The 22,890-nt window shown below is 38.5% G+C and overlaps 1 protein-coding gene across 6 annotated transcripts in view; it reads left to right on the top strand.

Moving 5' to 3' along the window:
• The window catches only part of ANK3 (ankyrin 3), a 472,635-nt gene that overhangs the window by 244,852 nt on the left and 204,893 nt on the right, over nt 1-22,890 (top strand). For 5 of the 6 annotated variants that reach the window (XM_074374055.1, XM_074374057.1, XM_074374056.1 and 2 more), the window contains exons 2-4: nt 20,470-20,571; nt 20,985-21,083; nt 21,290-21,388. In XM_074374055.1, coding sequence (XP_074230156.1) covers nt 20,470-20,571; nt 20,985-21,083; nt 21,290-21,388 — 300 coding nt within the window. Of the gene's footprint in view, nt 1-87; nt 127-20,469; nt 20,572-20,984; nt 21,084-21,289; nt 21,389-22,890 lie in introns of those variants that run through there. The other variant, XM_074374053.1, reaches the window with a different exon arrangement.

Below are 22,890 nucleotides of genomic sequence, written 5' to 3'. Positions count from 1 at the left end.
CTGTACTGGCTTTAGTTGGACAATGAATAAGAATAACTCATCTCCTGGTTTCATCTCTGACTTGAAGGGAAGACTGAACAGTTCATCCGCATGAGCTGAACTATGGATAAATTCCTTGCACAGAGGGTATGGTAGATAATTACATTTTCACAAATGATCATTAATACCTCTTGCTACTTCTTTTGGCTTGCGGTTTCTATCATATTGTTTAGAGATTTTCTGCAGGGTTGCCTAGCCTGTGTTTTGGGAGAAACTTCTAGTGATTTTACAACTTACTGTGAAACATTTGCACACAAACCTAAAAATGTAGATGTGTGTGTACTTTGGTCAATTTTAAAAATTGTCATGGATTGCTAATAATCAGTTCTTTATGGAAGAACTAGTTTTGCCATAAATGATTCATGAAAAATTAACTGTTAAATGTTAACTCTTTAAAAAAATTCAAAAAAAATCTTATTACACGTTTTAGAGGCAGGTAATGATAAGATCTTTGAATAACTATGAATTATTTTTAAATCCTATGAAGGTACTCTATAATACCAGATAGAAATTCTTGGTGTTCTTTTATTTTCTATCTTCCAGCTTAGGTATGTTCTATTTTATATGTCTGGTCTTCAATAATCCACTAATAAACACATATTTACCTGTTGGGAGAATCCCTAGTTTTATTGCTGATGATTTTCACTTTAGGAAGTTGGGGGCAAGTAAGAAAATGTGTATAAACAAACTCAAAAAAGGAATCACAAAACCTATCTTTTGCTACTGAGACTGTCTATACGGTTTGTTGTTTTGAAATGGAAACTTTTAGTTATGCAGTAAGTAAGTATGATATTTATTTATCAACTAAATTTGTTTTCTTCTGTGTGACAAAGAAAGATACTACCTCTTCTCAATTATAAATTTGGGCCCTAATCCAAGTTTAAGCAACATTTATAAAACAAAAGAGAGTTTAAAGTCTAAGTGTCATGTCCTTTAGAAGAATCATTCTCTTTATAGTGTTAAGGTGCTTTTAGTCACAAAGTAAAATATATTTGCTAATTCTCTTATCCTAAGGCAAACATTTACTTGTTTATGTTTTCCTTTTACTATGGACCTCAGAATATATTGCAAAAGCTAGTAATAGAAATTAAACTATGCCTTCTAATTAGACTATTAATAAATATATTACTAGGTTATATAACAAATTTCAGAATGTATCTGGCAATATGTAACAGTTACTAATTAATCATTTTAAGTGTAAAAATCTATAAAGAATTTAACGTCTATTTTAGTAGCCCCTTTTTACTCATATCTTAAGAAGATATCTATATCTTATAAAGATAGATACTTATTTCCAGAGAACAGTATTGGGAAGCTAATGCCATTTTTCTTTCGCTAAGTGGCAAGTGAGTACGTGACCAATTTAAAAAGTGAAAAAAATCTATGTTAAAGACTGCTTTGTAAAATCTGAATATGCTTCAGTTTTATTTACTCTGGAATTCTTGATTATATTATGTTCTAACTCAGCATCATTCTGTACATTATTGATTTGCATGTTTCTGTAATTCAGTGATTATTCTGTTTTATTTTGAAAACACTTGTATCAATAAGATAAGTTATACTTTGAATAACTATGTAGCCTTTTAAACAGACTGTCACACTGATCTTTTGATTGCCAGAGTTTGGCACATATTAAGCACTCAATAAATAACTTGTTAGAATTTTTAAAACAATTCTTCATTTCTGAGGAGTGCAGCTTCTCATCAAAATAATGTTGAATTAAACTGAAAGTAAACTTGGTAGTACTTATGTAGCTGAAAAGGAGCCAAAAATATTTCATAAATTAGAATTAAAATAATGTTTGGCTTTCTAGCCACCAGTCTTATGATAAGAGGCAATTTTTTTTTAATATTTAAATATTTTTAAACAGGAAAACGCACAAGTTAACTTTCCAGTAAAATGAGTCTGTTACTTCCAGTCTAGAAGTTTTACAAAATACACGATTGGTATCTATAGCTGCATTTACACAATGAAAAGTTTCTGTAAAGAATTTTCATGCTGTCCTTCTGATACGGTGGTACCACTAGCAGTGGGATGAGTTGTTTATTTCTTACGTGTCATTTCCAAGAATGTTAAGTTGATGTTCTGAGGACCGTATTATCCACTGGGAGAGTCTAGTAACGTCAGAGTATTTGGAGTGTGTGGACAATGGCCCCTTTGAAAGATCCTATCTGGGAAGAAGGCTGCAGTAAGATAGCAAAAAGTCAATAAATAGGACGCTGTTAGTAATCCTGGTCTGTACTTTGTGAAAATGGCAACGCTGCCTTTACTTAGACTTTGCCTTCCCGCTCAGCCATGACTCTTGTCTCAGTTATTCTATTAGGAGGTGGTAAACCTTGATACCATGAGGTAAGTCTTTGACAACTTAGCCGAAGACCAGCTGTTCTCAAAATGTGATCTGGGAACCCCTGGGTGTCCCTGCACCCTTCCAGAAGAGTACCTGTGAAGTCCTTTCTCTTATAACTATGTTATTTATTTCAGGCCGTATTTCCTTCATATCCTTCTACCAAAACAACACACGACCAAAAACTGGATGCCGAAGTAAATATAAGACTCTGTCTTCTATGGTCAGACATTAAAGCGATTTGAAAAATTGCAAAACAGTGCCAGTCTTCTCACCCTTTTAGTTTCTTTTGGAAAGTCTAGTTATTATTCACGAGATATCTATTTTATGTGACAGGGTAATAAGTGTAATTGTTATTTTAAAATAAATTTGCAAATATTTGTTTAATTCCAAGTTTTATCTTCCAATACAGTCAGTAGTGAAAATTATAACCCCTCCTAATCAAAAGCTCTCTGAAGATCCTCAATAATATTTAAGAGTACAATGGGACCCTGAGACAAGCAAAACTGAGAAGGCTACTGTGGGCAGAGTGCACTGTGAACGTTCTCTGGCCTTGTTCGCATGCGTAGCTTAGTTGCTGAAAGCATTGGTCAGATCAGGTCAATTCATGAGTTGCGTTCCTATGTGACCAGTTATGTTCGCTTGACTCTTGTGGCCATAGCCATGGCCAAGCAAGCTAAACACTTTTTAAAAAATGTTTTAAGTCACAATAATGTATAACATTCAGTAGGGGCCATGTGTGCCTGGCTATTTCTGAGCACTTTGCATACATTATCTCCCCTAATCTTATCGACAGCCCCACAAGTTAAACTTTACTGCTAGTCTCACTTTATAGATGAGGAAACAGAGCTATGATGTGTTTAAGGGTCTTGTCCAGTTTCACACAATTTGCAGATTGCAGAGCCAGATTTTGAACTGAGACATTGTGGCCCCCAGAGTCTGAATTCTAAAATCATCAGAACAGATTGACTTGCTGATAGAAAATGGTGAATTAGGTTAGATCTCTCTCCAGACACTTAGAAGACACGTACGACATGCTAACCTTGACTTAGTACCTGTATCTTCTACATGAAGGGCAGCTCTCAGGATCCTAGTCGTCTGTCTTAGCAGTTAGATTACAGTAGAGCTGGACATTTCAGTCACCTACCATGTTGTAACTACTTGTGACTGCACTCCAGTGGTTACTTTAACTTTGGAATAAAGTCTACTCTTACATGTTTCACTTTATGTAGTAAATAACACCTTTCTTTATCTTTACCATGTTTTTGTTGTATTTTTAAAAAGATCTCCTGCACATCTGGGCACTACTTGCTTTTTCTCTCTTTTATGGCATTCAATGTTAGGTCTTTTCATTACAAACCTTGTCCAGGAAAAATGTAAATGTCACTTGAAGATTATTTAAGAATCCCATATCAATCTATGTATCCATCCGTTGATCGATCTATCTCTGACTTCACTAGTGACTCCATCTTTATTTTTAAATGTATTTTACTCATTCAAATAAGAACTTATTTAGCTGTATTTTCACTGAGGTCTCCTAAAAACCCTTTGGTTTTTTTTTTTAATTCTTTTTATTTTAAGATCCCTTGGTTGACTTAAGTAGAAATTAAAAGTTAAAATGGAAAAGAGCAGTAGCATTTTGGTATATTGGTTTTGAGAAGAATCAGTAGAAACATCCTCCCTGCAAGGATGACAAAAAAAAAAAAAAAGGCAGATCGATTCAGATGCCAGCAAGGCTCCAGCTGCACCAGCTGGCACACAACATTTTAGGATGATAAATTCAAGAACCCCTCCTCTCACTACCTAACGCCTCCTCTCCCTCTGGTGCTGCGGGGCCTCACCCTTCAATTCCTCTGGGCTTTCAACCCCAGGCCTCTAATTATCTGACCAGGAGGTGAAGTCCAACATCTTGTGATTTCCTGGCTGATCCCCATTATACTGAGTATATTTATGCACTGGAAGAAAATAGTTGTGTTTGCAATATTAAGTCTATCCCCACTAAAAACCAAGCTATTTGTTTCCTAACCCCAAAAAAAGAAAGAAAAAGAGAGAAACTGTTGGGGAAATATTCATCTACTCAGTAAATACTCTTTTCTCCTGATACCTAGACCAATTTTAGCTTATCACTGTTTTCAGTTGCTATATTTAAAATGTGAATAGTTCCCTGGATTAAGTATTTTAGGACTCATGCCAATACCTCCTACATAATAAAGATCCTTAAGCATGAAGCCCTGACATCCTTGTTCTGATTCATAACACCAAATAAATGGAAAAATCCCAAACAGGTGACATGTTTTATATAACCCACCACGTATAATGCCAGAAGTAACTGCTATGTATCCCCTAAGTGGTAAGTAGCCGCATCTTAGCATGACCAGGTGCATTTCTAAGGGACTCTGCCATTTGCTGTCATCACTGTTTAGGCAACCTCTGCAGCAACCTGGTATTTGTTTTATAAACAAAGGTGCCCACGGACTCCCAAATTTTGATCGCATAATACTATACCACTGGAGCCTCACAGCAGCTTCTTTGATGTCTAAAGAGACAAAGTTGACTGTTGTTCTTAGCCCTCTTCATCTGTGAGGCGTGGGTCACACTGTTTAGATGCATTATTGTGGACCACAGCATCTGTGGGATGGCTGTGCAGGGACAGTTACAGCGTGGATGGTAGTCCGGGCACAGGGAGGTTGGACCAGTTGAACTGGGAGATCCCATTCATCTTAGGAGCCCGGAAGCAAAATCTTGGCAGCCAAGTCTTTTTACTAGTTCGAACCATAAAACTGTGGACTAATTCATTTGTGTTCTTGTATTACGAGGTAGTGGAAAGACTATTAAATCCAGGAATCTCAGGTTCTGTTTTCAGCAACTTTCTAACTAGTTATGCAAATCATACCTGTCTTTGCTTCGGTTTCCTCTTTCTACAGTAGAGATGATATGGTTTCTCCCTACCTCAAAAAACAAGATGTATGCGAAAAAGCAACATCACCAGAAATGTACCATTTTTTGTTACTACAAACCCAAACTACTTACTAGACTCAGATTGAATCATTAGTATGTTAAATATTTTGCTTACCAGTTTACCAGCTCAGGGCTGTGTATCCTGAGATTTAATAAATATTGTTGGGGTGAGACAAGGGCACGTACGTAAATGACACTCATGCTGTAACACAATCGTGAATGAAGGCATGATGAGGTCCTTGTCAGCTGATCTTTCCTGGGATGAGAGAGCCTGCTCGTTTAAGAGACAGCAACTTCCCAAAGTGACCAGTACAGTACGGTTTATGCATCAAAGATTTTACAGCCAGCCTCACTCATGGGAGAGCAAAAACGAATTTCTCAGAAGACAAGTTCATGTGGGAAGTAATTGAGACAGATCAACTTTCTCATCATCCATCATCCCTTTCTCTTTTCCTGCTATGCTTCATCTCAGTTTAAGACTCAGTGGCTCTGTATCTGTTGTTGCTGTTGTTGTTCAGCACTCGTCTTCTGCCTAAGAAATGGAGAAAGACATGCGGTCATATGTTTTGGAGAGCCTGCCATCTATGAAATGCACACATTACCACCCAACAGGAACTTCTGACTATTTTATGCAATCTTCAATTGCATTCTCGTTTTAATTCAATGGGGAAAATAATTCCCTGAAATAATGATGATTAAAATTTCCAAAAGGACCAAACCTTCCTCGTAGTAATATTCCATCTTTGTGGAGTAAGATAGAAAAAAAGGAAAAATTTCCAGGGCTGTTACATGTTCTGAATTGCTGAGCAGTGAGAGGGCTGTGGGTAGACTTGTTTGTTCCAAACAATGTGTTACCGTTTCTCTAGTGCTGCTTTGTCCCAAGAGATAACCAGAAACGTGTCCAAAAGCAGCAGGATATCAGACAAGCCTGATAATGAATATACCTGCAAAACATACTTTTCAGAAATGATTTCTCCATCTGTGGCTATTTTCTAGGCTGACTTATTTATTTGGACCTTTATATTTCAGAATAACCAGAGATAAATATTTTATGAATCATAAGGTTAATGTGTTTCCATTGTATAACTTCACTCTGATGCAAGGGAAGACTCACTCACCCTGTCCTGAAATGTCCTTGAATAGAACTGTATGTATTTAAAAATTCAAAAATATTTTGGATAAAGAGCTAAGCCTCTTTCTACATCTTGTGTGAGGTTCTCCGGCTACAAAAGAACTTTCATGAACACGTTTCCATTTTTGCTCGTTTAGGAAATAAACCATTTATTTACCATGAGCTGTAAGGGTGCTTTCACATTGCACAATATCAGGGAGCTTTTAGGGGAGGTGGGGACTCACCTGATTCAATCAAATCACTCTAATCCATCAATTCCTAACTTCATTTATAGTTTCTAACATGTAACAGTATTAGGGCATAATCTGTGTCTGCAGCATGCTAAGAGACCTTGTAGCTCCTACAGTGTGAAGAAAGAATTTTTAACGAAAGTTTAAAGTCAAGGTGATTTGAAACTCTGCCCCAGGCTGGTACAAATCAGGACATAAGATTACTATATTGACTTCATATTATTAAGGCATACAAAACTCTCCTCCCCTGCGCCATGTGGCTCTATATCCCTTGAGAACCAGGTGATACTGGCTCTTTAAATCTTACTTTGTAGTCTCAGAAAATTTCGGACAAACTCCAATAAATCCTGTTCTGCGACCTTAGAAACCTAGGGAACATTGGAAATACCCACCCGCCCACCACGGACAGATACCTGAACATGCTTTTCTTTCCTATGAGAAACATCTTTCTTTTCTGTATTTATTTTTATTTCTAATCAGTCTCCAGGAGAATTTGTAGGGCTCTGAATTCTGGGTAAGAAAAGCTATCGTAAGGGGCCTGGATTTTGGATCTTCTTTTTGATGTAAACCAGATCGTAAAAGACAAACTTGATGAGAGTGGTTTTATCAGCTTGGCAAGATAAATCTCTAAAAAAAACACTGCCTTTATAAAAACAAAAGCCTGCCGGCATTGTATTTATTTTTTTTAACCAATTCCCACTCCCCTACTTAAAGATAAGGATGGGAAAGATGTTTTGCCTTTCCGTTTCAGAGGGGCTACTGCGTGCAGACGCCCTGGCAGGTTGGAAATGTGCAGCAGCAGGGCCTCCCTGGCAAAGGTCCCAGGGGAAAGATGCTAACCATGCCCAACATGTGTTAGGGGACAGTGACCTCATTTTCAGGGATGAACTGAGGTTACTTCCAAGCAAAGTCTTTACAAACAAAGGCAGCCTTGTAGCAATCGGTAGGAATCTGTGGAGGCAGACCCTCATACTTGGGGTGGTTTGGATGGTGATGATTACAAATGGAGACAGCCTTTAGGAGGATGGTCCTTACCGGTTAAGCCCCCAAACCCTGTATTCCTCCTATTCCCGCTTTATGGATGGAAGATACTGGTTTATTTCCAATAACTAGTTAGCAATCAAATAAAAATATACATATAATCTTAATAACTACAAGTCTTCCCTAATTAAAAGGGTTCAACTCCTTTCAAGCACTTGCCATACAAAACACACACACACACATACACACAATTTCCCTTTATTTAAGATCTCTGTTCCCCACCTCCAAACACACACCTATAATGGATCTATTTGCTGACATAAAGACCTAATACCCCTTTGGGGAAAAAAAAAAAAGAAAAACCAGTCTCCTAAATATCTGAAGCTTTTATTGACAGGAGGCAAATTGTTGCATGAATGTCACAGTTCTTTTAAAGTTGCGCAACTGGTCACATTCTTTTGAAATTGGTCAGAAATTAGATCACTGTGTAAAATATCTATAAAATATCAGCACATATAATCTGATTATAAAATAGTTGGACACTTTGGGTACTATCTGAATGGCCACATCCCAGTGATTCTGCTCTACCTTTGTCACTGGCTCCCACCTCGTGTGCTTGACCAGTACCATGTCTGCCTGTCTGATCTCAAAGCCTTATATTCAGAAGAATGTGACTTTCAAGTCACTTGGCTTTTTTCCACTGAAAATTGGTTTATTCCAGATAAACAAATCAGTTTTGGGTTTTGAGATGTTCTATAAAGCAGCTCCATGTATATTTCAAAACAGTAATTAGCATTGAAATCAATAATTAAGGAGCAATGCCATAGAGGTTTGGGGGATCTTGATAAGCAAGTGCCTCTACTGTGTAAGTCTCCTTTCTGATTGAGAATAATTAGCAAATCTGTATTACTGTATCCATCAAAAATTACTGCTCAATGCTACCAGGAAAAGCTTCACATTTTAATTTCTGGCTGTAAAAGTTTGCTTTAAAAGGGGGGCTAGAGAAAGGGGAGGAGAGGCAAATCTGAAAGCCAGAATTCACAAATCTGGCATTGAGAACTTAATCCTCTTACAGGACATTAAAAGTCAGTGAGTAGACCTTCAAAGCGCCTCTCAAAGCACTCCTTTCTTTTCCATTCCACCTGCTATTTCCCCATATCTCCCTATCACATCGAGGTTGTTGTAAAAATACAGTTCTTTCAGTGGTGCCCACCTCTGGTTGTGTATTAGAATCACTTGAGTTGCGTTTATCAAAATGTCCCGTCTCAGACCAGAAATCTCTGTGGTTTGATTTTCTGTTTAATCTTCCTCTGGAGATCCGTGAAACACGGTGGATTGACAGTCATTGACCTACAGATCTTTTGGTCTCCATTTTCTCCCACACTGTAATCTGCCATCAATTAAATTGGGCTGAAATATAGATTGAATGATTTCTTTTCACTCTTCAAAACCCTTCACTGCTACCTAATATTTTTAGGGTGAAGTTAAATCAGGTTTATCTGCCATTCCAGACCTTCTGTGAACCTCTCCTTTGCCATTCTTCCCAGGGGACTCTCAGTTTCAGTAGAGGCTGTCTATTTACCGTTCCTCAAACCTTTCCATTTCTGTACCTTCTAGCCACTTTTCCTTCCTTCTTGATGCCACTGAACAAGTTCCTTGTTGAAGTCATGCCTCCTCCTCTTAGTTGTTTCTCAGTTTAATCCAGGATGCAGAAATGGCTCTTCTCAATGAGCTTCTATGGACTTTATCATCCACCACAGGTTCTTCTGCTGTGAATTCTCACTCCACGTGCTGCCTCTGGTCTGCACAGTCGGATTATAAGATCATGGAAAGCAATAGCTTCATTCTCCAGGCAGAGGCTGAGTAGACATAACTCCTTAACTGCTGGATATTGAACCCTTTATTGAATATGAGCTCTTAATCCTGGATCATGTAGCATCCACTTGGAAGATTTGTTTTAGGTTAATAGTTAGAAAAGACATTTAGGGCTTCAAGATCCAGACCTGTGACTTCACTTTCACCACAACCTCACAGTGGAGTAAAGTATGTGGATTTAAGAAAACAGATTTATTTCCTTTCTGGATATGTCTGCCTAGATACTCTGGTACTTCCATTCACATTTAAATTAGCATCTCCAATATGAGAAGTCTGAAAAATTTGTGCTCTTCCTGGACCATATTTTCTGATGTGTGACCAGAAACCAGACAATGTGGTCTGTTGGATCTGGCCACCTAGATAATGATTATGGAGATTTTTAGTGGAAGAAACTTTATTAGAGGTGTCTTAGAATCTTCTTGAGTTGTAGAAATCATGGTCAGTAAAAGGCCTTTTATTTGGCAAAATTTATATCAGTAGTTCTTTGGTTAATTTAAAAAAAAGGTTACCATCCAGGAAATCATTAAAAGTACACGTATTCGTTAAACATTTGATTTTTTACCTTAAGCCACGTAAATAAATGTACATCCATTTGCCAAAAATGGGACGTGAAAACAAGGACTTTTCTCTGAGCACGCATCTGCTGACTGTGCTCACGTTGTCTTTCCATAACACCAGCACTTTCTGGAAGTCTCAGATTCAGTTTTTTTTTTTAAGGAAAGGTAAAAACTAAAGTTAACTGTGAACTAATCTGACTATAGAATTTGTCTGAATTTTTCTGATCTTGATTTTCATCCCTTACAGTCATCGCCTCTATATCTGACTCAACAGCAACATTTTTAGGAACTTCTTTCTAATATGTCTTTCCAAAGCATTTAATTTAGTTTTCATAAAAATACTCTTTCTCTATGTACTATTTTACAGTTTAAATAATGCCTAATTAAGTTACACAGTTATAACCAGAACAACTGGCATAAATATGTGAGAGAAAAAACAGCAATTGACTGACTTCCTAGTAGGAACTGGTGGGCATGGGAATCCTAGGAATGGTCTGTGTCTGGACATCAGTCCTGGTGGACAAAAGGAATGGTGAGTGAGGGGAGTGGGTTAAAAGAAGAGTTCCCACAGTCCGGCAGTACGTCTCTGGGCTGTGGTATCATCCAGACCTGACTTCAAATTCTATTTCTAACACTGTTTGGCCGTGGGAGCTTGGGCAGCTTCCTGGACTTCTCATTTAAAACACACTGATATCAAATGTTGGCGATTGTGAACTAAGTTATCCGTGAACAGCACCTAGCAGAGTGCCTGCCTCTCTGATGACTCCAAGTAAATGTTGCTGCTGTTTCTTTCCTTCTGTCTCTGCCAAGTGTAAGTTCCTTTTTCCTCTTTGGTATCAGTCTGGAACACTTAGTCAAGGAAGGCATTAGATAGTAAGGGTCAAAGCCAGAGCTCTAAAATCATGGATTTGAGTTCTCATCCTGACCCCCAGTTTCTAAAAGAATGCCCTTTGGGTAGGTTGCCTAACCTGACTTTTCTAGCCTGTAAAACGTGGATGATACTGGCACAGACCTGTGAGAAGGAATGTGTGGCAATCAATGAATGTGCCTTGAATGTTATAAGTGACCAATGATTATTAGTTGTGTTCCCATATTATTAGATATCAGGACACTTAAATGCCTTGTGATTCATTAAGCACAACAGAATGCAGACTTTACCTGCATATTCTTTCTGACAGTTACTGCTAAAACCAAAACATTGTTCCGTAGGTGATCCCAGCAGGCGTATTACCAATCAGGCTGTGCGCCCAAAGGGAATGAAGAAACCAGAATAAGCTCAGACCCACTCCTTTGTGTTCTCTTGAAGTTTGGAAGAACTCCTAATTCTGTCACTTGACTCTTCTTTTTCTCTGGTGAAATGAAGAGGGAGCAAGAGGCTGGAGAGGGTATGAAATAGACTGTTGTTGTTCCCAGTTAAGTTGGTATAGGGTTTTGCTTCTCAAGGAGTAGTTAGAGCATGGGACTCTGCGAGAGATGAGCATTTCTTCCTTTAGCATTGACTGAGAGTCTGTTACGCAGAACTCAGCCCTGAGCAGGACGTGGACCTGCCGTAAAGGAGGTCATAGTCCATCTTGATGGGGTAGCTGGCATCCAAGCTGAATAGACCAAGTGCTTTAGGGGTCTGCAGAGAGAAGGGGTCATGTCTGGTATTGGGGAAAATAGTGGCTTTTGGGCTGGACCCAGGATTTAATAGGTGAATCTCTTGGTGGGGGAGGGGAAGCAAGGGGTGGTGGTGAGCATTATTGCCAAAGGCATATCCTGGGTGAGGTCACGGTGCTGGGAAATGATGGGGCCTGTTGAGAAATAATAAGCCTTTGAGGGATAATAAGCTGTCTAGATTGCCTTCAGGGTCAGTATTTATGTTTTAGTCCAGGCTGGAAGTGTTGGGGGCAGGTTTTAAAGGGACTTAGAAGTATGCCATAGACATTGATTAAATACTGTGGTTTAAAAGCAGAAACATTTTTACAAATGAAGCATGTCATCAAACATTAATAGATAAAACAGATCAAAGTAGATCTCCTGGGCTGACACTGAAGATGGGCATCTGGAACTCTGCTTACTCAGCCTGACTCCTGGCCTCAGTGTTCTTGAATGCTAGGGCTCGACAGAGCCACTGATGTTGAGGAAAGAGCCTGGGCTCATTATCAAGCAGTTATGGATCTCAGTTCATGTTGCCTGCTTATTAGCTGTGTGACCTTGGGCCAGTCACTGAACTTTTATGAAAGTCAGCTTTTTGCGTCTGTAATGAAATCCCTATCTTGATTGAAGTGATAAGAAGTACATAATAATGATGCCTGTATAATAGAACATGACAATATATATAAAATGCTCCAGGAGTCCCAGGCCTGTAGTAGGCCCTTATTAAACTGCAGCTATATTCCTCGTCATGATTTTCTCAGAGCTCTCAGTGCCTCCTCATGAGCTCGGGAATAGTGTTCAGTGCTTCTGGACTATTCAGCCAGGGACAGTGTGCTGACTACAACTTCCTGGAGGTTTCTTAGAATGAGCTGGGCATCACGTGGTGAGGGCCCAAACTGGGCAAGTAGCAGGGTGAATGAAAAAAAAAAGGTTAAGTGTATTTTCAGCTGTAAGAAAAGTGAAGATGTTAGGATAATGATAAAAATAAGTCTTTTGAAGTGCACTTGTGAACTGGGACACAGGTAAGGGATCTATGAGGTGAAAAAGGACTATTTTTACTCAGCTGCATAGACACAGGGCACAGGAGACAAAGCATAGAACACGACCGAGGTGGACAGTCTAACAAGAGATCTTCCAATAAGCTGGTCCCCAAGAGATCTTCCAATAAGCTGGTCCCCAAAGTGTGTAGCTCCCAGTATAAAGGGTGGCCAGGAAATAAACCCACCACCTAGAAGACTATACCAAAACTTGCCTGTCTCACTTTGTCACCAAACGGAAAGAAAAAAATCTCCCCTGAGAATTTGTAAGCACAAGGAATCCCTCATGTCCATACCAGTTTGAGGTCTAAATGTATGTGTAGTCTTTTAAAAAACAAAAACAAAACCAAAAAACCTTCAGGGCATTTGGTTTTTAAACTAATGTTGGGTTGATAGTGTCTCTAGGCAACTGGTAGAAGCAATCTAAAATTCCCCTTTGAAGAAGGCAGTGTTAACCCAGACATAAAAGAACTCCCAAAGATTAATTTCTAAGGAATATGAGCTCACAATCAATAATCACAAACTTCGGAAAGTGTAAATTGGTACAATCACTTTGAAAAAATTTTTTCATTAACTGATAAAGTTGAATAAGCACATGCCCAGTGACCCAGCATTTATGATCCAAGGTATGTACCTCAAAAGATCGTGCCTGTGTGCACTGGAACTAGTGCCACAGTGTTCAGGGCAGCACTGTTCATAGTAGACTGAAACCAGAAACAACACAGTCATCAACTCCACAGTGGACAGACTGTGATATCATCACATGATGAGATCTTCTGCAGCAGCAGTGATAAATCTATTACAGTTACACATGTCAACGTGGATGGCTTTCAGAAACACAGCATTAGAGAAAAGAAGCATGTCACAGAAAGATTCGTAAGGTATGAGTGCACATACGTAGAGTGCTAAGGCTCTCAACTACATAATATTAGGCTTAGCACAGTTTACCTAGAGGTTAAAACTGTAAAGAAAGGCATGAAAATGATTAACTAGAACAGATGATGGCTTGGGGAGCCAGTCAAGGAAGAGCTCACTGGCAGTCTACAAAGCTGCTTGTAACTTTCATCCTTGAGCTGACTGGCTGTGGGCAAGTGGGTGTTTCTTTTGCGATTTTTTTCTTAAACTGATCATATATGTTTTATGTACTTGTATTTACGATACACATTATGATAAATACTTTTTAAAAGGAGAGTGGAAACTATAAAAGCCCCCCGAGATAGAATATTTGATAGGATTCATATGTGCAACTTCTTGAAAGAGGATTTGAGGGAAAGAATGAAGAATAAAAAAGTAATCAAAGATTCACACCTCTCACCACAGGAAAAAAAATTTTGTAACTATGTATGCTGACGGATGTCAACCAAATTTATTATGGTGATCATTTCTCAGTATATACAAATACCGTCATTGTACACCTGAAACTAATGTAATATTATATGTCAATTATACCCCATTTAAAATAAAAAAGATTGATGCTAAGGTTGTATGCCTGAGTGGCTAGGATAATCTTGGGACCTTTCTAAGTCAAAATAAGGAAATCAAGGGAGTTTATTATTCATAACTGCCGTTAGTACCTAGTTGCAGTGACAGATATGTTACATGTTCTCAGAAAGTGTTTGTTGTTGATGTTAGAATGAGGAAATTGTGGGACATGGAAATGTTTGGGGATACAAGTGGGAGCGACATGGATATAGAGCCTTAGGCATAAAGAGATGGTGGAAGCCGTGGTAGCAATGAGCACAAGAAGGAAAGAAATGTGAGTTCTCAACATGGAAAAGGCCATTTTTTTTCAGTGATAGGTTGAGACAGTGAGGAACAAAAAGGAGTGAATAAAGGGATAGGAGAAGCTACAGGGAAGATGCTGAAGAAAGAGGAGGTGATCAGTATTGTCAAATGGTTCAACATTAAGAGACCAGAATTACAGTTAAGTTAATGGGATTTGATGATTGGAAGGTCATTAGTGATTCCGTAGAGAAACTATTGATTAACAAGAGAAGCCATATTGCCAGGGACTCAAATATGTGTTAAGCAAGGATATAGAAGCGGTGATACTAACCTAAACCAATCCTTCAAATTGTTTGATGTTCACAGGATAATTTTAAAATAATAATCACTCACTGAGTGCTTGCTATGCACTCATACTGTGAATCACCTTACGTGAACGGTCTAATTTCATTCTAAGCGTAAATCATTTTATCTCCCTTTGACAGCTTAGAAAACTGAAGCACATGCGTATTACGAAGCTTGCCACTGCTAGTAAGTGGAGTAGCTGGGATACAGGCCAGTTAACCAGTCTGCTACATGGAGAAATGGAGAGCATCACTTGCAAGGAGTGCTGGGTAGAAAAGTGGAAGGAAAGTTTTTTGTGTAGTTTTGTTTTTATTGTAGACTTAAACACCTTGAGTATGTTGGTAGGCAGAGAGCAGGATGCCAGTAGAGAAGAAGAACCTGAAGCTTACAGGAAAGATCTTCTTCCCTTTCATGGGGTTCCCAGGTAGTTGGAAAGATGAGATAAAGGGAAACTGACTAGAGAATTGGTAGATCAGGTATTAATAGGCCTCACAGATTGCTCCTTGAGGTTTAGAAGCAGTGGAGAAGAGCTCTGTTATGTACTCACTGAGTCGCCAGTCTGCATTTCTTCTCTACTGATAGCCTGATCTTGAGAGTTGAAATAAACTCAGTGAAGGAATTATATTTTAGAGAGGATGTACCTGAAAGTACCTACATAGATAATTCAATGGATGGATGGATGGAAGGACGGATGGACAGATGGACTGATTGATGGAAGATGAATGAATTGATTGATGGAAGATGAATGAACGAATAAACCGAGTTTCTGAGCATAGACTATAGACCAAATATTTATTAAGCCCTTTCTTAAAGTAGTGATTAACAACCTAGACTGTGGAGTCAGGCTGTCACAAAATCAAGGTGTCCTCAGTACCACTCTCCCTCTGAAGGCTCTGGGGGTTAATTCTTCCTTGCCTCTTCCAGCTTCTCGTGGCTTCTGGCATTCCCTGTCTTGTGGCAGCATTATTCCAGTCTCTTCCTTCATCTTTATGTGGTCTCTCTTAGGTGTCTGTGTATCTCCTCCTCTTCTTTTTTTAAATTGAGGTATAATTGACATACAGCATTATATTAGTTTTAGGTGTACAATATAATGATTTGTTATTTATATATCTCCTCTTCATATAAGGACATCAGTCATTGGCTTTAGGGCCCATTCTAATCCAGTATGAGCTCATCTTAAATAATCATACCTGCAAAGATCCTATTCCCAAATAAGGTCATGTTCTGAGGTTCCAAGTGGACATGAATTTGGGATGACGTTATTCAACCCACTGTACTATTTTGTGGAAATATTATAAGGACTAAGTTAGTATAAGTACTTATACAATTAATACCTATTATATTAAGTGATTAATAATATAATTAAGTGGCCAGTAATGTAACTAATATAAGTGCTTGTAATAGTGTCTTGCACATAGAGGTATGAAGTATTGATTATGGCTGAGACTGGCACTCAGCAAATGAGTATTTTTCCGATCTACTGCTTTCTGCTGAATAATATCAATATTCTAGTACATGTGAAAATTCTGAGTTATTAGACTAATTCATGATAATGCTTTATTCTGTCCTGGAAGCTATTTCGTATTTCTTTCCTGTGTAGTAAAATTACTAAGTAGACAAGACATTAAATAGTGATGAAAGACACTTTCATTGTCCAAATTCTCCCTTCAAACTTTCATCATCTAAGGGGAAAAGAAATGCTGACCAACTTGCTTATGTTCATTTTGAACCAACAAAGTCCTTAGGCAGTGGCCTTCTCAGTATGACTTTCCACATGACAGAGCTCAGTCTCTCCTGGGACCTCATTTCCTTCCACAGTAATTTGTCTACAGTTGGGTTTACAGAGACATTGTTTGAATAGAATGCTCAAGATTCAAAATTAGGCTGTAGCCTGTGTTAAGAGTCACCCTTAGTGACTTGATGAAGTGACAGCTAAGAAATGCAACACATTGATGTTGGGCCTAATACAAAATCTTATATATACTTTTAACATTAAGGAAACAAGCAACAATCTAGAGGTATGACAGGCACAATTTGAAAAAAGGAAAAAGTCAAGTCTCCATTGTTTACCCTGCCACTTAAGCAGCACAGGCTGGAAAAGTGTGCTGGTGAGATGAAGGCAGGTGAGTCTTAACTTGTAGCACATCTGTGTTGTTCATGACCATACAGCCAGATGTTGGCCTGACTGGCACATCGATGTTCAAGTGTTTGTGGAAGGGAGGCGTGGCTGCGTTGCTTGCAGATGGTTGAGAATCGAAGGAGGAACTTCTTTGTTCTTGTCCTTGGGCTTTTATAACTGCGCTTCCTAAACTGCCGTGTTTCTTCAAGGCAGTCTTTATTTTCCTCTTCTTGCTGTTTCTTTGTATTTTCCTCTCTTTGTCCCCCTGTATTTTTTCTTTGAAGCACAAGTAGTGGCTGATGGTTATGTTTTGGTGTGTTAAACATGTCTGCAGGTACCAGAGGGCTGAGAGAAGAAAGTAAATTTTTGTCCCTTCTCTTCTTCCTAAAATTCTCAGGTAATAAATTAGCTACCCCAGAGAATTATTTGATAGCAGAGTCATTGAGTGAAATAGATTTAGAAGGTATCCACCAGAGAATTCTTCATCATTAGAGCAGGTGTTCTTAAACACGAATCTATGAGCAGGCTTAGCAATCCTGAGTTGCATGAAATAGTATGCAAATTGTGCTTGCAAATTCATGTTTATATGTATATGCAGATTTGATGTGTGTATGCAGATGTGGTGTGTGTAGGCATATATGTGCAATTGTTGAAGGAAAGGAATTTATTCATAACTTTTGTTGGTCTCAAAAGAATCTAAACTCCAAATTGATAGACAACCACTGAGTTAGAAGATTTGATTTATATTGTCTGCATTTTGTTTTGCTTTAGAGTTTCTGGTGGGAAAATTCTGAGAAAATGGGGAGGGAAAACAGACAGTATATAGAACTGCCGAACCTTTTCAGATTTGGAATCAGTTCAGAGTTTCCCCTTGACTTGTGACACCTCTGTTTGAACTTCTTTAGCTGCTGTTTTTGTGCACTCAAAGTCAGGGTTTGGGATGCTTACTTAACTCACAGTTGTTATCTTTGGCCATTGAAATACCCAGGCAGACTGATGTCATTTGTTCCCAGAACAGCATCAGAGCCCTTCTGGGCAAATTCACTGATAAGTCACTGAGCACGCACAAAGAAGATGATATTTTACGGTACAGTGAGCCTTCCTTGCATAGCTAATTTATTTCTAACTGAACTTACAAACCAAACAAAAACTAACCTTCACCAAATACCAAACCTCTTTGAAGACTGAATTTTATTATTCTTTCCATTCCTTGAAACTTTGGTTTGTCCTTTGTCTGATTTGAACCAAATCTCTTGTCTTCCTCATACTTAACTCTCTGCTCTGATGAGATGATTTGCATGCTTGACTCAAATCCCAGTTTTATTTCAGCAGTGCCTACATGAATTCCCAACTGCTTGACTCATGGCTCAGTTTATGATCTCTGGTGTTCAGCTTTGTATCATAGCAGATTCTCAACTTAAATGGCTGTTGTTGTTGTTGTTGTTGTTGTTGTTGTTGTTGTTGTTGTTGTTAACAAAGCCTCTTGTATTGTTCCAGGAAATATTTTAATTAGTTATTTCCACATAATTTACTTATTTGTTGATTCATTCATTCGCAAAACGTTTATAGGCACCTGCTGTGTGCCAGGGATGCTTCTGGTTGTAGGGGGAACAGAGAGATGAATGTTTCACAGACAGTCACTGCCTTGTGCTAGGTCAAGGCAGGTACAATCCAGGCAGGCTAAAGATTTAAGCCTTTTGAAACCTACAGTCTTTAAATAAATTGGTTTACTATTTATTTAGAGCAGTAGTTCTCAACTGGGGAGGTGCTACCCCTCACCCAAGGAAATTTGGCGATTTGGAGACATGTTTGGTTGTCACAAATAAGAGATGCTACTGGTACCTGGTTGGTAGATGCTAGAGATGTGGTAAACATTGACAGTGAACAGGACCATCCCCTACATCAAGGAATTATCTGGATCCAAAAGCCAACAGTGCTGAAGTTAAGAAGCCCACATTTAGAGCAGGCAGTATTGCTTTGGGGAGAGGCACACTGCTGTCCATGGGGAGGGCGAGACCCTGGAGACAGTGCCCTCTCTTGAGATCCTGAGCAAGTCAACCCACACCAGAACCAAAGGTCCCTCTGAGGGACGGAGTTTCCTTCATCTCAGTTACATTTCCAGGGTTGAATTAGCATTCCTCAGAGATTGGCATCTTGGTGGCTTTCCAGTTGACCACCCCTTCATTTGCCTCTGCTTGTTCTTAAAAGGCGTACAATTTCGGGAGGAGGAAGGACAGGTATACCAAAACCTGTGATGCTGGGTGATACATACCAGGAGAGCTCAGTGAAATAGATGCCTTGGGAGCACTTGAGCAATTAAGTTCTGCCTGGGAGGTCTGGGAAGCCTTTACAGATGGGATGGCATGTCGGGAACTTGAAGGAGGTAGTCGCCAAATGGCTGAAAGAAGACCCTTTCCTCTTTTAAGCCATACCCTGCATGATTGCACTTATAACCAGTGAGGAGATGTTTGGGGCAGCCCTTTCGAGAAAATCTACTTCTGTATTGTTTTACATGGAGCAAGACTCCCTTGCAAACTGTGCAGACCCAACTTTGCAGTCTTTCTTCTCATCATCTTCTTTCTATTAAAAATTTCAGTAGTAGGTGGTTTCAACTACATAGTTGTAGGTATTCAAGTTCAGTAGTAGTTCAGAGTTGTAAACTTTCAATGAATGAATTACAGACTTTGTTTTTGTTGTTTTTAAAATGTGTATGTGTTTATTTATTTGCACCTGGTAATGCTTCTAATGGTTTTCCCCAGCCTGTAGACTTAGCTAGCTTGAAAATATGCGGAAAATATGTATTCCACACTTCACAAATTGTGTAGACATGTATAGTTTGTCAAATACAATCTATGTTCCAACACATGGCTGTGTCCTGCAGGAAAATCCAAGAGACCATCATTACCCCAAAATTCCTGCTAAACTAGTGTAACAGCATTAAATGTATTTGTGAACCTCTTCATTGAAATAATGGCTGTAGTAGTTAGATACAAAATAATGGAATAGATGTTAAATTTCTTTTTTAAATTACGAGTTTCAAATTTTCTTTTTTTTTTAATTATATGAGTTTCAAATGTACAGCGTTATAGTTCAACATCTGTATAATTAAATTTCTGATAAAATAGAATAGTGAGGTTTATCATAATGTCACTACCAGGAAGTTACAGGATTTTTCTTAATGTTCACAAAATTGTATTTTGATTTAATGTGTCTACACATCATGGGAAATTTTCTCTTTCAGTTCAGAATCAGATGTGACACCATAGGAGGGGTAACTTTGTACACTTGAAACTAACTTTTGAAGAATTGGTTCTTTTCCCTGGTGACTTTATAAAGACCTTTTATTAGCATTTTCATGTTCGAAATACAATAGTTCAATTGAAAAGTCTCAGTTTTACTTCCTTTTTAGTTTGCAAGATACTCTGGGTAGTTAGAAACATGCTTATTAGTTTCCTTTTTCATCAGAATGTGTTTTCTTTTTTATTTCAGTCTGATGCCAACGCGAGTTACTTAAGAGCAGCTCGAGCTGGACACTTAGAGAAGGCCCTTGACTACATAAAAAACGGGGTTGACATCAACATTTGCAATCAGGTTAGTTGTGGTTATTGTTGCTGTTATTTAATTTTTTAGTTAAAATTTTTTAAATCCAGACTTTAAATTCTTTAAATCTTTCATTACATGTTACCAAGACTTTTCTTTTTTGCTAGTATTCTCTGTTAACTTTCATCAGTTTGAGTTACCAAGTTATTCTCTGCTTTGTTAGAAGAGTACTCAGATATGTAGATATGCATCCTTTAATAATTAACTCCTAAAATTTAATAAGTAATCATATCAGAACATGCCCCCCTGCCAAATGGCCACAAGCACCTTTATTCCAAATTCAAGTTCCTACCCTGCACACATGCAAGGGGTCGTTGGTGGGATGTTCTCCTTAGAGTTCTTGGTAGACTGTTTACGGCTGTGTTTTCAATCTACTGAGTAAAGCTTTCCCTTCACTTAATCAGAATGGGTTGAATGCTCTCCATCTTGCGTCCAAAGAAGGCCATGTAGAAGTTGTCTCTGAACTGCTCCAGAGAGAAGCCAATGTGGATGCAGCTACGAAGGTCAGTATCACACGTTTCATGCTTTCTATATCAATTGCCCAATTCAATGAGAATTCAACCCTCAGTAAGAATTGGGCACACTTCTCATGAGATATTTGTCAACCTTACTCTCTTTGGGGAACTTAAAGAGAGATTTGACATTTTGTAAATGTTGAAAGAAGGGAGAAAGATGGATGAGTTGAGGTATCTTGCTTTTTGTTTTGCAGAAAGGAAACACAGCATTGCATATAGCATCTTTGGCTGGGCAAGCAGAGGTGGTAAAGGTCTTGGTTACAAATGGAGCCAATGTCAATGCACAATCTCAGGTAAACCTACAGCTCTACTGCCAAGAGATTTTGTTATTATAATTTACAAATAACGTTCTTTGGGTCAAGTGATTGCTTGGTTCATCTACCATCTAAGAATATGATACTTAAGAGCTGTATTCAGTGATTAGTTATGTTATTTCACATTATTCAAATTCATACATATCTTCATTTGCAATACATATGTGTGTGATGTAGAGATTTTTTAAAGTTATCCATCTGGGAAGCTGGTATGTATGACTGGTAGTTTTAGACACAAATGTTTAGAAGATATCTGTAATGCAGAGTCTTACTCTATTTTATGATGCTGCCTAAAGTCCATTCTTAGTATTTCTTAACCTACAAAAGGATGCCTGTAAAAGGAAATGCTCTTAAAATTTCAGAATATATCAGTGCTTTATCTAGGTGAAAAAGGGAAGACACTGGTTAATTCCTCTTTACTAACTCAGGCATCATCATTCTTCCTTGAAACAGATTAAAAAGAAAAGGAAACTAAAAAGAATAAACTTTAAAATCCCCAAACTTTAAAATTTCCAGATTCTCTGTGATGGATGTATACCAATAATTCATTCAGAAGGTCCTCTTATAAGCTCTCAGTCTTGCATGAAGTTCTAAGAGGAACACCACTTTAAGTACACTTGATCTCCTCAGCCTTTTCCACTGCTGACTATCTGGATAACAGGAGCCTCCTACATTTTATGGGTCTACAGAACTGTGGACTTCCTTCCTTGTTACACCAGCCACAGCAGTGTTAGCTCTCATGTCATTAAATATCAGTGTCATGGCAAAGGAACCGCACTGAGTTTCCAACCACATGTAACTGGTCTCATCTCTTTCTAGTTCCCTGCGGTTGGACCTTTGCTACAGGGTCTATGCCACCTGCTCTGATTCCTGTAAGAGTTCACTTGGAGTAATAAAGCTTTTCCAGAAAGGAGTGATAGCAAATTGAATATTGAGAAGTATAATACTTTGGGAGAAACACAGACCAGCTGACCGCTAGAGAAGCATTATGCTCTTAAACCAATTGTTTTTAATACCTCTGTGGTTTGGTTTGGTTTTGTTTTGTTTTTTAATTGAAAATATCTAGTGTTAAGCTCTGAAGTAGTGGGAAAACTCTTTAGTCCATATTTATTTTCCTTTCTTCCCCCCTAAGAGCGGAAAAATTACCTCCTTATTTTAAATATTGCACACATTCTTGACTAATATTTAGAGGAGGCATAGTTTTAAAACCTCCTCTGCCATGTGTGGTGTGGGAGAACCTGTCATTGAAATAAAATCCTAACCAGATTTGATTTCAATTTACACACATTCTCTCCTGATGATGAAGTGCGTGGAAGAAGATGGGCTGTGAAATTCCCTGTTCCTTGCAGCTGTGCTTGGAACACCCTGCCACACACTTGATAGTAAAGCCTACCCCCTTCCTCTGGATATCTGCCCCCTGCAGCCTTCTGAACCTCATTGTCCCGTGGACATATAAGTTGTGAGATCACCACACAGAAGAA

Source organism: Camelus bactrianus, chromosome 11, assembly GCF_048773025.1.
Source record: "Camelus bactrianus isolate YW-2024 breed Bactrian camel chromosome 11, ASM4877302v1, whole genome shotgun sequence".
Taxonomy (NCBI): Eukaryota; Metazoa; Chordata; class Mammalia; order Artiodactyla; family Camelidae; genus Camelus; species Camelus bactrianus.
The sequence above is the reverse complement of the archived record's forward strand: the minus strand, read 5'-3'. Positions and strand labels throughout refer to the sequence as shown.